Below are 13165 nucleotides of genomic sequence, written 5' to 3'. Positions count from 1 at the left end.
CAAAGGAGAGAGGTACAGAGTCTTTATTAGCACATGAAGACTGGTTGGCAACAGGAACAAACAAACTGCCAGAAAGAGTCCATCTGTCTGTCCTTTCTTCACATTAAGAGTACGTATACACAGAACATCCTCCACTCACAGCGTCTCAACAAGCTTCTGGAACAAAGAAACCAGTCTGGATCCAGGTCTGCAGCCATCACGCTCTGGTACAACCTGGTCAGTAGCACGACCTCCTTCTCTGTCCTCATCTCAGCCCGATCTCCGTCCACAGCCGTCTGCAGCGCCGCCCTCTCCCTCCTCCACAGCACCCTCTCTCTCTCTAAATCCTCTCCGGCTCTCTCCAGAAACACTCGGTCTCTCTCCACAGCCGCTCTGTCTCGTTCCAGAGTGACCGTGTCCCTGTTGGGCAGCTCTCTGTCGAGCTCGGCCTGCTCTCTCTCCAGAGCCCGCCCCTCTTCGTGCAGCTCCATCAGCTTCCTGTCCACCACGACGGCCTCCCCGACGATGTCTCTGGAGGAGGAGGGCGTCCTGTTGGTCTCTGTGGTGCAGTCAGGCAGCAAGGTGACGTATAGTTCGGAGTCTCCATCACATTTCTCCCGGCTGCAGCAACCTCCACAGGCGACTGGGTTCTGCTCGGGGCCTCAATGTTCCGGCACTCCACTCAGGTCCAGGACCTCCCCGAGGGTCCTTGCGTGCTGCAGAGTTCCCATTTCAGCTGCACTCAGTCCAGAAAAATCTCTTCCTGCGTTGGACAGAATGCAGTCTAACGTGAGCTTGCCTGAGACTCCACAACCTCATTTGGTTCTTCCTCAGTCGACCTTTATCTGCCCTGTAGAGTTCAGCACTTTCATGTTGTCCCACTTCTCTTGAGCTGCCGTGCTGACAACATCCCCTGGAGCCCCATCTCTCTCCTTATGGCCCTGCAGGAGAGAGAGTCCTCTATCAGAGGGGTGGAGGCCTGTGATCACACTGACTGTTGGATACAGCGTGTGACTGGTGGACTGTGGAGAAACCAGACCGACCTCCAGCCTCTCATGGAGTTCCTCCTTCCAGTGAAGATGGCTGCATTGGTGGCACGGAGCTGTACCATCAGTCCGATGTCTCTGTCTGTCACTATGGAAACAGATCTAACTTTATTTAGGTTGTCACCACCACATTAGTCTCTACTGGAGGACGCTGCCTCCTCTGTAGAGTTGTTGGAGTAAGAAGATCTCTGACTGTATCTATGAGCATCTCTCTCACTGTGTACTGTATCAAACAGAACCTACATTAATGTATAAATGTCTCAGTAGATCACTCAGTAGAGCCCTCAGAGCAGATCCCAGGACAGTTATCCCTGAAACCCCTGCCAGTAAACAGTGGACTGGAACAGACTGCCTTCAGTCATTTGCAATAATAATAATAATAATAATAATAAATAATTAATAATAATACAATTATTAATAATAATAAAATTATTACACACACACAGTACATGTTCAATATGTTAATCCAATAAAACGATAATAATAATAACAATAATTAATAATAATAATAATTAATATTAATAATAATTATTATAGTAATAATAATTAATAATAATAATAATTATTATAGTAATAATAATAAATAATATTAATAATAATTAATAATAACAATAATAATAATAATTAATAATAATAATAAACTAAAAATAATTAATAATAATAATTAATAATAATAATAATTAATAATAATAATAATAATAATAATTAATAATAATAATAATAATAATAATAATTAATAATAACTAACAGAAACAGTGCATTTAGCATTTTTAGCTAATATTAGCATCACAAAACAACAGCGCCGTCACAAATTAAACTTCCGGGTCGCTGTCAGTTTGTTTTTAACTATTATTAATTATATTAATAATATTATCTTTGAATAATATCACATTATATATTTAAATAACAATACTTCTGTGTGTGTCCTCCATCCGGCCGGAATCCAAACATCCGGCCCAGACCGGAAGAGAAACGGCTCTTCTTCTTCGCCTGCTTATTATCGGCAGTGGAGACTGACGGCGGCGCTGTTCTGCCACCTGCAGGCGGATTTTATATAATTATTAACTTATTAATATTTTATTAACAATAATACAGGAACATAATTCTTCAAATCATCTTCATCAATAATACAAGATCATAGTTAGAGAAAATAAACTTATATGAAGAGGATTTATTAGCTCCTCTTCATATAAGTTTGTTTATTTTATAATAAAATATTGTCAATTTATTGATTTGTAAAATATTTTCATGTTTTTTTTAACTTTATGTTGTTCTGTGCTCTAAGTTTAATTTATTTCTCCTTTTAACTTTCTGTTCACATGAAGCACAAATACATATGATAATAATAATAATTCTGTAATAAGATATAATATCTCTGTAAATACTGTAGATATAATAATAGTGTAAAAAGATATAATAATATATAATAATAGACATAATAATAGTGTAAAAAGATATAATAATATATAACATATAGTGTCAATAGATATAATAATATATAATAATAGATATAATAATATATAATAATAGATATAATAATACATTTTCTCAATAAATATAATGATAAATAAAGTGATTGATCGATAAATATATTGATAAATAAAGTGATTAATTGATAAATATATTGATAAATAAAGTGATTAATTGATAAATATATTGATAAATAAAGTGATTGATAAATATATTGATAAATAAAGTGATTGATTGATAAATATATTGATAAATAAAGCGATAAAGGAACTTTTCTTTAAATAATTAATAATTAACTAAATCCTTGGGCACTCAGTGAGCTTTGGGAACATTGATTAGACCTTTCTGATCAATAACCAATAACGAACATCCCACTGACTGTGAATGTGTGTGTCCTGTGCTCTGGGGCCCCCTGTAGGCAGCAGGAAGCTCTGCACTGTGAACCTGCTCAGCATCCTGCAGCAGCTCTGTCAACTTCACTGTATCCGGATTACATTACACCGGAAACAGGTCCAATATTTCAAAATTAAAGACTTTAAACAAAGAGTAGAAACTGATGATAATGTCACATTCCCAAATGTCAGATAATGTAAATAAATCTGCTTTAAAAGAGCGGGAACAATTGATTGATTAGTTGATTAAGAGACAGCAACAACATTTAAAAGAAATGACATTTTATTTTGTCAGAAACTGAAAATATTTTTGAATTATTAGCCAGTAAAATAATAACATATAAGTTACCTACGTCACCATTATAATCCATTCATTAATTCATTGAGAAACTATTTATTTTAGAATGAAAATAATCATAAACTGCAGCTTTATGTTAAATATTCTGGTGTTTAACTACTTTGAAATAATTTGAGCTGTTCTGTATTTGTTGTTGTACGTTTCATTTAGTTAATAAAGAACACAGAACGTGTTTCTGTTTCCTGTTTATGTTTGTCACAAACACAAACATATTCCACATTACATTACATGAAGTACTTAGTTACTTTCCTCCAATGCAGAAAATAAACAAACCAAACAACAACATATGTTTTTATATTTATCTATATGGGAAAAATACAAATATATATGATATAAATCCAAACATCAAAATAAAGCTTGAAGAGACCATGAGTGTGTGTTCTTTATGGGAACATCTGGCTGTGACACATCTGTGTGGAGAGGGAACAAAGGCGCGCTGGTATTTTATTTTGAAGGCGTGATGCGGAACCCTGTATCCTGGGTTAACTTGACCCGGGTCCTGGTGTTGGGGGTTGAATGAAGGATGTGATGGGCGGACGATGGAGGCCGTGATGAGTCTTAAATAAAACGTTTGTCAGAAATATCCGAACTCTGCAGGAGCTCGAGCTCAGCTGCTTCCTCACCAGGTAACCGGATGTGTTTATTACCTGCGATTATATGATCAGTGATCAATAATACAGCTGATCAGCACACACACTGACAACAACACGGCAGCGGCGGGCTCACGAACATTTAATGGCTCTTAATGGGGATTAACAGAATACATGTGTAACTAATAAATATGTCCTCCATCAGCTGTTGGACTCAATGAGTAATCAATAATAATAATAATAATAATAATAATATAGTTTCATATAAAATCAAAGCCTTTACTGAAGTAAAAGTACAAATACCACCATCTTAATTATAATCTATTATATCTATTAACTATAATACTGTAATAATAATAATACAGTAACAGGGAACCTTCAGGGAACCTTCAGGGAACGTACTGTACTTTATATACAGGGAACTGGTTTAGCCCACTGGTTCCCAACATAGGGCTCGAGGCCCTCCAGAGGGTCAGTTACTGTAGCTGCTTTACTCTACTCACATATGCTATATGCTAAGCTAACCTATGTTGAAAGAACCACATTTTAACAGAGAGAGACAAATATATCTTATTATTATTATTATTATTGTATTATTATTATTATATTATTATTATTATTATTATTGTATTATTATTATTATTATTATTATTATATTATTATTATTATATTATTATTATTATTATATTATTATTATTATTATTATTATTATTGTATTATTATTATTATATTATTATTATTATATTATTATTATTATTATTTATTATTATTATTATTATTATTATTATTATTATTATATTATTATTATATTGTTATTATTATTATATTATTATTATTATTATTGTATTATTATTATTATATTATTATTATTATTATTATTATTTTATTATTATCGTCTTATTGAATTAATGAAACATATTGAACATGTACTGTGTGTGTGTGTGTGTGTGTGTGTGTGTGTGCGTTACTGTGTGTGTTACTGTGTGTGTGTGTGTGTGTGTGTGTGTGTGTGTGTGTGTGTGTGTGTGTGTGTGTGTGTGTGTGTGTGTGTGTGTTACTGTGTTAGTGTGTGTTTGTGTGTGTGTTACTGTGTGTGTTAGTGTGTGTTACGTGTGTGTGTGTGTGTGTGTGTGTGTGTGTTACTGTGTGTGTGTGTGTGTGTGTGTGTGTGTGTGTGTGTGTGTGTGCAGCATCATGTTGGCCAGGAAGGGCCTCCTGCCGGATGGTTTCCTGCTGACCCGTCTGGCGGAGGAGCAGAACCAGCCGAACCGCAGCCGCGTCAGGTCTCAGAGAGCCCGCTTCATCACCAAGACCGGATCCTGCAACGTGGCTCACAAGAACATCCGGGAGCAGGTACGTCCCAACCAATGGGAACCTGTTCCCTGTGTGACTGTGGTTCCTTCCTCTAACAGCAGCTGCTGATCCATCTTCAATCAGCCAGTTCATACTGACGCCAGAGGAGATCAGCTGGGGGTATAAAGGTCAGGTGACGCAGTATAAAGAGCGACACAGTGTACGGAGCTGCAGACAAAAGATGGCGCCCGTCTGCAAGAGCTCGTGTTAGTTAGCCGCGCAGCTAGTCCACGTGTAGCAGGCGTCAGGACCGATTAACTTACAAAAACAATATTATCTGTAATAACTACAGTATACACTTTCTACTATAACAGTGAAAGGACATTAGTGTTTGATTTTTAGTCCATATTTTACTGTATAAATACAAGTTTTTACCATTAAAATAAAGTTTAGCCTCATGAAAATACCGTATGAACGCTGTATGAAAGGCTGAGACATGAGATATATGATATGTGATATAAGATATGAGATATGAGATATGTGAGATATATGATATACGATATAAGATGAGATATGAGATATGAGATATGGATGGCGGTGGTTTTCTGTGCAGTTTTACTCTCCTGTCTCTTCTTCGTGGGTTTCAGGGTCGGTTCCTGCAGGATGTTTTCACCACCATGGTGGACCTCAAGTGGCAGCACTCCTTCCTCATCTTCACCTCGGCCTTCCTCTGCTCCTGGATGCTCTTCGCTATGATCTGGTGGCTCCTGGCCTTCGCTCACGGAGACCTGGAGCCCCGTGACCCCAACGGCGAGCCGGGCCCCATCCCCTGCGTCACCGCCATCCACTCCTTCACCTCAGCCTTCCTCTTCTCCATTGAAGTCCAGGTGAGTGCTGGTCTTCCAGGTCCAGGTGTTTGTGCTTCGTTAGCTGTAGATGCTGACGTCCCGTCTGCCGCAGGTGACCATCGGGTTCGGCGGCCGGATGGTGACGGAGGAGTGTCCTCTGGCCATCACCGTGCTGATCATCCAGAACATTCTGGGGCTGATCATCAACGCCGTGATGCTCGGCTGCGTGTTCATGAAGACGGCGCAGGCCAACCGACGAGCAGAGACGCTCATCTTCTCCAGAAACGCCGTCATCGCTTCACGAAACGGTCGCCCAACATTCATGTTCAGAGTCGGAGACCTGAGGAAGAGTATGATCATCTCTGCCACCATCCAGCTGCAGGTGACGTCTGACTCTGAGCTAAACTTCACTGTGTATTTCTGACTGGAAGCTCTAGAAAGAGTGAGAGAAAGAGTGGGAGAAAGAGTGAGAGAAAGAGTGAGAGAAAGAGTGTGAGAAAGACTGTGAGAAAGAGTGTGAGAAAGAGTGGGAGAAAGAGTGAGAGAAAGAGTGAGAGAAAGAGTGTGAGAAAGAGTGTGAGAAAGAGTGAGAGAAAGAGTGTGAGAAAGAGTGTGAGAAAGAGTGTGAGAAAGAGTGAGAGAAAGAGTGTGAGAAAGAGTGAGAGAAAGAGTGTGAGAAAGAGTGTGAGAAAGAGTGAGAGAAAGAGACAGAAACGAGCTAAAAGAGATGAAAAGTCTTTATGCTAAGCTAACTGTCTGCTGGCTGGGTCAGAAGTTGAACTTGTTGCTGTCGCACTGAGGTGATTCACAGCGGCTCTGACCAGGACTCTGATCTCGATCGTAATCATAAATGTGTTCTGGTTTTCGGTCTGATGTCCTCAACCCTGATGGACAGACAACCTGCTACTGTTAGTTAGCTCCGTGAGCTGTGTAGCTAACGATACAGACACTCCTACCTGCGCTAACTAGCTAAAGGCAGCTGCAGTTAACAGCAGTTACTATAGCAACAAGCTATCTGTCCATAGATTATATTATTATTATTATATGATATTATATAAACATGATCCAGTCCCCCCCCCCACACTCTGCAACCGGTCACATTCAGAGCCCCGTCCCTACTCTCGCTGTTTGCACGCTGACTTTCCCTCCAGGTGATCCGGCGGACGGTGACGGCGGAGGGCGAGGTGATCCCGGTGTGCCAGCTGGACATCCAGGTGGAGAACCCTCTGAGGAGCAACGGCATCTTCCTGGTTTCTCCTCTGATCATCAGCCACACCATGGAGAGAGGGAGTCCGCTGTACGAGCTCTCCGCCCAGTCGCTGGCCTCCGAGGACCTGGAGATCGTCGTCATCCTGGAAGGTCGGGACCCACGCAGACCTGGAGTCTATTTTTCCTTTAGGATGTGTTTTTCCAAGTTCTAAACAACAACAACGTCAACAACAACAACAACATATAGAGAGTACTGCACAGCCTGTGAAACACTTAAAGATATAAAAGTCTGGGAATATTAAACACACATTGTTAAACATCAGAGCACTCATAATAATAATCGTATAGTCGTATTCTACACGTTGTTTATATTTCAGATCTTTATTTGACAGCAGTTGAGACTGAAATAATGACATCATGATGGAGATTCATAGAATGTCGGTTTAAAATGTTTGTTTTCTGAATGGAGTTTGGTTGATGAAGGCTATGCTAACTGTAACTATTGTTATCATTAAAGAATGAGTCTTCCTCGGTTTGTAGGTGTGGTGGAAACAACGGGGATCACCATGCAGGCTCGGACCTCCTACACTCCTGAGGAGATCCTGTGGGGGAGGCGCTTTGTCTCCATCATCACGGAGGAGGACGGCCGCTACTGCGTCGACTACTCCAAGTTCGGCAACACGGTTCCCATCAAGATGTCGTCCCTCAGCGCCAAGGAGCTGGACCAGACCAGGGGCATCCAGGAGGGCAGCTCCAACACAGGCCAGCTGCAGGGCTGGGGGCTGGTCCGGGCCGGCAGGGGGGGCTTCCGCAGGGGAGGCCGGACCTGCGATAGCTCCGCCCCTCATCCCTGGTACGCCCAATCAGAGACACCAAAGGAAGAGGTTGAGAAGAAGGGACAGAAGAAGAAGGTGCAGCTGGAGGTGATTGGACGACAGATAGAAGAGGACGGACTGGGAGAGATGAGCGACTGAAAACCAGGAAACAGGGAGCAGACTACAAACTGGATCCTACTCAGTGAACACGACATCCACTTCTTCAGGTCCAGATGGAGATGAGCCGGGAGGCAGAAGAGAAGATGGACGCCACTCTCATGATCTGTTCCACTCTTTGTACACGAGATATAACGTCAGTATGTCTCACAATGAGTCGGTATTTGACCGACATGGACATTAGATAGACATTAGAGCTGCTGGTAGGTGGATTTGGTTTGGACAGAACCAGGCTAGGTGTCTTTATGCTAAGCTAAGCTAACCAGCTGCTGGCTGTAGCTTTGTGTTTAGCATTCAGACGTGTGAGTGGAATCAATCTGAACATCTCCCTCTCAGACGCTTTCTTTCACTGAGTGAGGATAAACTCTCTCTCTCTGTGAAAGGAATAAGTACAATGTGCAAAAGGTGAATACAGAAACAGGAAATGACACAATCATGTACCGAATCCTGCGACCTTCGAATGTCACTGCCAGAGACCCTGCAAAAACTTTACCTAACCTTTCTATAACCGTATAGGTTATTACGTTATACAGGAAACACTTTATATTATATTGTACAACAATAAAAGCTTGTGGTTACATGTAATCTGTTTTTATTGTTCAGGCATGGCAGCAACCACTGCTTACTATTTATTCATTATATTGTATATAAGCCATATAAAGCTGGTGTGTTATAGGATGTTCTATAAGTCACATATGGGTTTAAATCCTACAGCAGATGATGCTCACTGTGACACTGCTGGAGTTTTACTGTCTATAGGCTGTTATTTATATTCTATTTTTTTAATTTGGTCTCAAGTTGATTCAATTTTATTAATTTCTCATCTGTGTTAATTATTAACGAGGCTGTTTCTGTCAGTTTCACCAGTGATGTAAGTTTGTTTCTGTTCTAATAAAATGCATTTGAAGCAATATTTTCAAGGCAAAGTTAAATTCTTTCTTCTGTTACTACGATCCGATAAATCTGAACTCCAACTGTACAGTCTTCAGTTCATACAGATTATTCTGAAAAACAAAGTGAAACACGTTGAGTTCAGATCAGGAGTCTGCAGACTTTACAGCACACCAAACAAATCTGCCCAAATTCTCTAGGATCCAGAGTCCAAAGCTCCCACAGCTAGTTATAGAGACTAATAATCACCGTTAATGAGGTCGGCAAAAGTCTCCAGGATGTACGAAATGGAAAAATAGGCTTTTCCTGGTGGAAACAGATAAAAATGCCCCACATCCATCTATTTATGTTTGTTTGTTTGGTCACTGTGTATGTTATTTGCCCCAGTGCGGCTCATTGTGCAACATGTTTTATCTGTTTTATTGTTGGTATTTATTTTTATTCTCTTTTATTTAACCTCACTTCTATATGATTTTAATTTGGCCTCCTGAGACGTTTTAATCCTGGTTTTGTGAGGCAGGTTTATTATTCGTATTATTGTAGTAAAGAAAGGACATAAGGAAGAATATTAGTTAATGAGGAGCAGATGGGATGTAGCTGCTCGTGGTCCTGACAACAGAAACCAAAGTAAAGATTGAACAAACGTAGAGCCACAGACGCCTTCAATCACATTTATTTATTTAAACTGTTTGTCAAATGTTTAATTTACAAAAAGCAGACAGCAACAGATCTGACACACTGAACACATGAACACACAGACGGCACCAATTGGAACCAGATGGTTGTATTTTAATATAGAAAAATAAATGTCACTGTAATAATATGAAAGATCCTCCTGTGAAAACAATCGATTGCAGCAGAAAAAAGGAGGACGAGAGACTGAAGAGATCTGAGAGTCTAACCAAACAAACAGTTTAGAGACAATTTATTTTGTAATGTGATCAGTTTCAGTTTTTAGGTCATCATCAAACAGACGTGAATATGAATTTGACATAAAGTCATTTTGTTCTGGATTTCCTGTTAAACTGAACATTAGTAAACGCAGTCGTTCTTTACTGACCTGAGAACCTGAAGGAGCCACAGTGACCTCACATTAGTTGGTGTTAACTCAAACAAGCTTCATACTGAACTACAACAACCTTCAGACCCCACACCACCAAACGCTCAGCAGGCTCGCTGCCGCAGCCAGGACGGGCGTTGCCGTGGTAACAGCATTGCCAGAGTTGCACAGGTTGCTGCTGCAGCAGCGGTACGTGAAGCTGGCGATGGACGGGAACATCTGGCTGAGGCGAGAGTTATCGCAGTCCGTGTACCTGATACACTGACGGATGGTCTTCCCCCCTGTAGACACACACACACACACACACACACACACACACACACACACACACACACACACACACACACACACACAGAGACACACACACACACACACACACACACACACACACACAACACACACACACACACACACACACACACACACACACACACACAGAGACACACACACACACACACACACACACACACACACACACACACACACACACACACACACACACACACACACACACACACACACACACACACACATACACACACACACACACACACACACACACACACACACACACACACACACACACACACACACACACACACACACACACACACACACACACACAGAGACACACACACACACACACACACACACACACACACACACACACACACACACACAGAGACACACACACACACACACACACACACACACACACACACACACACACACACACACACACACACACACACACACACACACACACACACACACACACACACACACACACACACACACACACACACACACACACACACACACACACACACAGACCACACGACACACACACACACACACACACACACACACAGAGTATTTAGAATATTTATAGTTTATTTTTCTGTCAATCAACTGATCAATTAATCGACTTTTAACTTTTACCAGCAGCTAAAGACGATAACGATTAATAAAGAATTTGAATGTCTGACATTGTTAGCTAGCTAATGTTAAATTTAGATTAGCTAGCTATTTAGCTATTATTTTTCGCAGTAGCAAAATGCTAACTACCTAGCCAGCTAATTTACATCAGCCGTTAGTTAGCTAGGTAGAGGAAGCCATTTTCTTTTTTCACTCAGTGCTAGCAGTACGTTTAATAAAGTAAATACTGACGATAACTGACCTCTTTCACTCAGAGATATACACGAGTCTTCAAACGTGCACTCCTGCACATTCTGACACTGTCCCGTGTAATCAGCGCACTTGTAGCAACGAAGTCCAGAACCTGAAAAAGAAGAACAAGAAAGAGTTTTTTAGCCGTTCGTACGGATCAACAGAGACACTCACCACTGTAGACCTGACAGCTGCCAGAAAAAGGTTTGTCACCAGCTTTAAGTCATGTCATGTTAAGTTTTAAAAAAAAAAATGAATGAAAACATCTAAAACGTCTAAAAAAACCTTCTTCAACATAATAAACCTCCATTGTTCATCGCTCGCTTCCATCTCAGCCTCCAGCAGCCGGTCAGTAAAAACTGAATGATAACCTCAAACTGTTTGACTACAGAAACAAATATTATCTTAAAATATAACAGTAAAAACAATAACAACAACACAAAAATTCCCTGTCGTCAGCCTGTAACAGCTGCTGTATCTGGTCCTGTTGACTGGGAGCTCCCAGTCCGACAGGGTCAGCTAATGGATCCACTACAGCTGCTGGACTGGGAGGACGTAACACACGTCTTCATTTATGTCTCGTTCCATGAACAACACATTCAGAAGTGTAAAGATAAGTTATTGTCATACTTGCACAAAGCTCAGTCATCTGCATAGAAAATAAAGGATGTGAACAAGCTGCTTCTGCTACGTCATTTATTTCCAGTAACAACAATAAAGGACCAATAAAGCTTTAGCCGGCAAGTTGGCACTACGTTAAACACTTCTGGCTGTAGTTGTATTCAGTGTCACTGTGATTGTTCTGCTTCAGCAGCTCTGCAGAACCTCAACGTCACAATTACATCAAAAGTCTCCATTTTCTCACAGTGAGATAATAATTACTCAAATTAACTGCAAAAACAAAACTTTGTACTATTATACCAAAAGTTATACTATTTTAGTCTCATCAGCCGTGTTGGGCAGTAACTCATTACTAGTAGTAATTTTACGGTAATGATATTACTTTCTACAGTGTAACTAAATATATACATTTCAGTAATAATATTAAGAAATAATTAGTTCCAGCCTCACTTATATTGTCTCGTACTGATCCTCAGATTCATTTCTGTAATCGTGGAGGAAAATAGTTTGGAAGATGAAACGCTGGAACTATTCGATTACTTTGATTTTAATAAACAAAACTGGATTTTAATCATCGTCAGTCTGAATTTTTGGGAGAAAAAACACAATTACCAATTTTGTGGGGAGGAGCAGAAAGTAATATAACTTAGTAGTGTAACTAATTACTGTTGGCGGGGATTAATAAGTAATAAGTGATAAAATACATTATAGAGTAATCAGGCCAACACTGCTTATCAGAGATATATTATAGGTAGAAGTCCAATTTCTACACTGCTGCAGTTCTCTGAGGGTTTTAACTTTGGGTAAACATTATAAGTCTGTTTTTATTGGTACTGTTTGTGTAGCCATCAACTGAAATGAACTATTAGCTGTATTGTGCTTTTATCTCTTGCAGTCTTTTACACATTTATCTTCATTGCCTCTATTATAAACCATTTATTTACTGCTTCTCAAACCTGCTACATACGGCGGGGTATCAGTTCGGGACACATTAGTGTAAATCAGGGTGTGATGTGGTCCACTCACCCAAATGCAGCATCCCAAAACAGAGGAGCAGGAATAATCCAAGGCAGCGCTTCATGGCGTCTCCCTGCGAACGAGAGGTGAAAGCAGACGGGAGAAGGAGTCAGGCTGTGGCTGCAGAGCGTCCGGCTGGGGTTTGGCGTCCGATCTGGTTCCACTGTGACCCTGCGAGGAGAACGGCTCTTTGTCCAGCGGACCACAAAGACACCCTGTCTGGCCAAAC

The 13165-nt window shown here is 40.4% G+C and overlaps 2 protein-coding genes across 3 annotated transcripts; one reads left to right on the top strand and one right to left on the bottom strand.

The window, feature by feature from the left end:
- The first annotated feature begins 3737 nt into the window (after nucleotides 1-3737).
- kcnj11l (potassium inwardly rectifying channel subfamily J member 11, like) lies at nucleotides 3738-9090 on the top strand. Of its 2 annotated transcripts, XM_051380863.1 has the most exons (7): nucleotides 3821-3871; nucleotides 4902-4945; nucleotides 4979-5188; nucleotides 5776-6015; nucleotides 6089-6358; nucleotides 7128-7335; nucleotides 7726-9090. In XM_051380863.1, the coding sequence occupies exons 3-7, from the start codon at nucleotides 5030-5032 to the stop codon at nucleotides 8157-8159; spliced, it is 1311 nt and encodes a 436-aa protein (XP_051236823.1). In that variant the 5' UTR covers nucleotides 3821-3871; nucleotides 4902-4945; nucleotides 4979-5029; the 3' UTR covers nucleotides 8160-9090. The 2 variants fall into 2 exon arrangements, with proteins under 2 accessions (XP_051236822.1, XP_051236823.1); XM_051380862.1 differs by lacking the exon at nucleotides 4902-4945 and having other exon boundaries at nucleotides 3738-3871; nucleotides 5026-5188.
- Nucleotides 9091-9729: 639 nt separating this feature from the next.
- On the bottom strand, nucleotides 9730-13165 carry cd59 (CD59 molecule (CD59 blood group)). Its single transcript, XM_051380968.1, has 3 exons — nucleotides 12946-13165; nucleotides 11309-11410; nucleotides 9730-10409 (listed from the first exon to the last, which is right to left on the bottom strand). The coding sequence occupies exons 1-3, from the start codon at nucleotides 12998-13000 to the stop codon at nucleotides 10210-10212; spliced, it is 357 nt and encodes a 118-aa protein (XP_051236928.1). The 5' UTR covers nucleotides 13001-13165; the 3' UTR covers nucleotides 9730-10209.

Source organism: Dicentrarchus labrax, unplaced genomic scaffold (genome assembly GCF_905237075.1).
Source record: "Dicentrarchus labrax unplaced genomic scaffold, dlabrax2021, whole genome shotgun sequence".
Taxonomy (NCBI): domain Eukaryota; kingdom Metazoa; phylum Chordata; class Actinopteri; family Moronidae; genus Dicentrarchus; species Dicentrarchus labrax.
The sequence above is the reverse complement of the archived record's forward strand: the minus strand, read 5'-3'. Positions and strand labels throughout refer to the sequence as shown.

Coding starts and splice junctions, on each gene's coding strand:
- cd59 (XM_051380968.1), bottom strand. CDS start 13,000: ATGAAGCGCTGCCTTGGATTATTCCTGCTCCTCTGTTTTGGGATGCTG. Junction 11,411..12,945: donor TTTTGGGATGCTGCATTTGG/GTGAGTGGACCA, acceptor CTTCTTTTTCAG/GTTCTGGACTTCGTTGCTAC. Junction 10,410..11,308: donor TATATCTCTGAGTGAAAGAG/GTCAGTTATCGT, acceptor GTGTGTCTACAG/GGGGGAAGACCATCCGTCAG.
- kcnj11l (XM_051380862.1), top strand. CDS start 5,030: ATGTTGGCCAGGAAGGGCCTCCTGCCGGATGGTTTCCTGCTGACCCGT. Junction 6,016..6,088: donor TCTTCTCCATTGAAGTCCAG/GTGAGTGCTGGT, acceptor CGTCTGCCGCAG/GTGACCATCGGGTTCGGCGG. Junction 7,336..7,725: donor GATCGTCGTCATCCTGGAAG/GTCGGGACCCAC, acceptor CTCGGTTTGTAG/GTGTGGTGGAAACAACGGGG.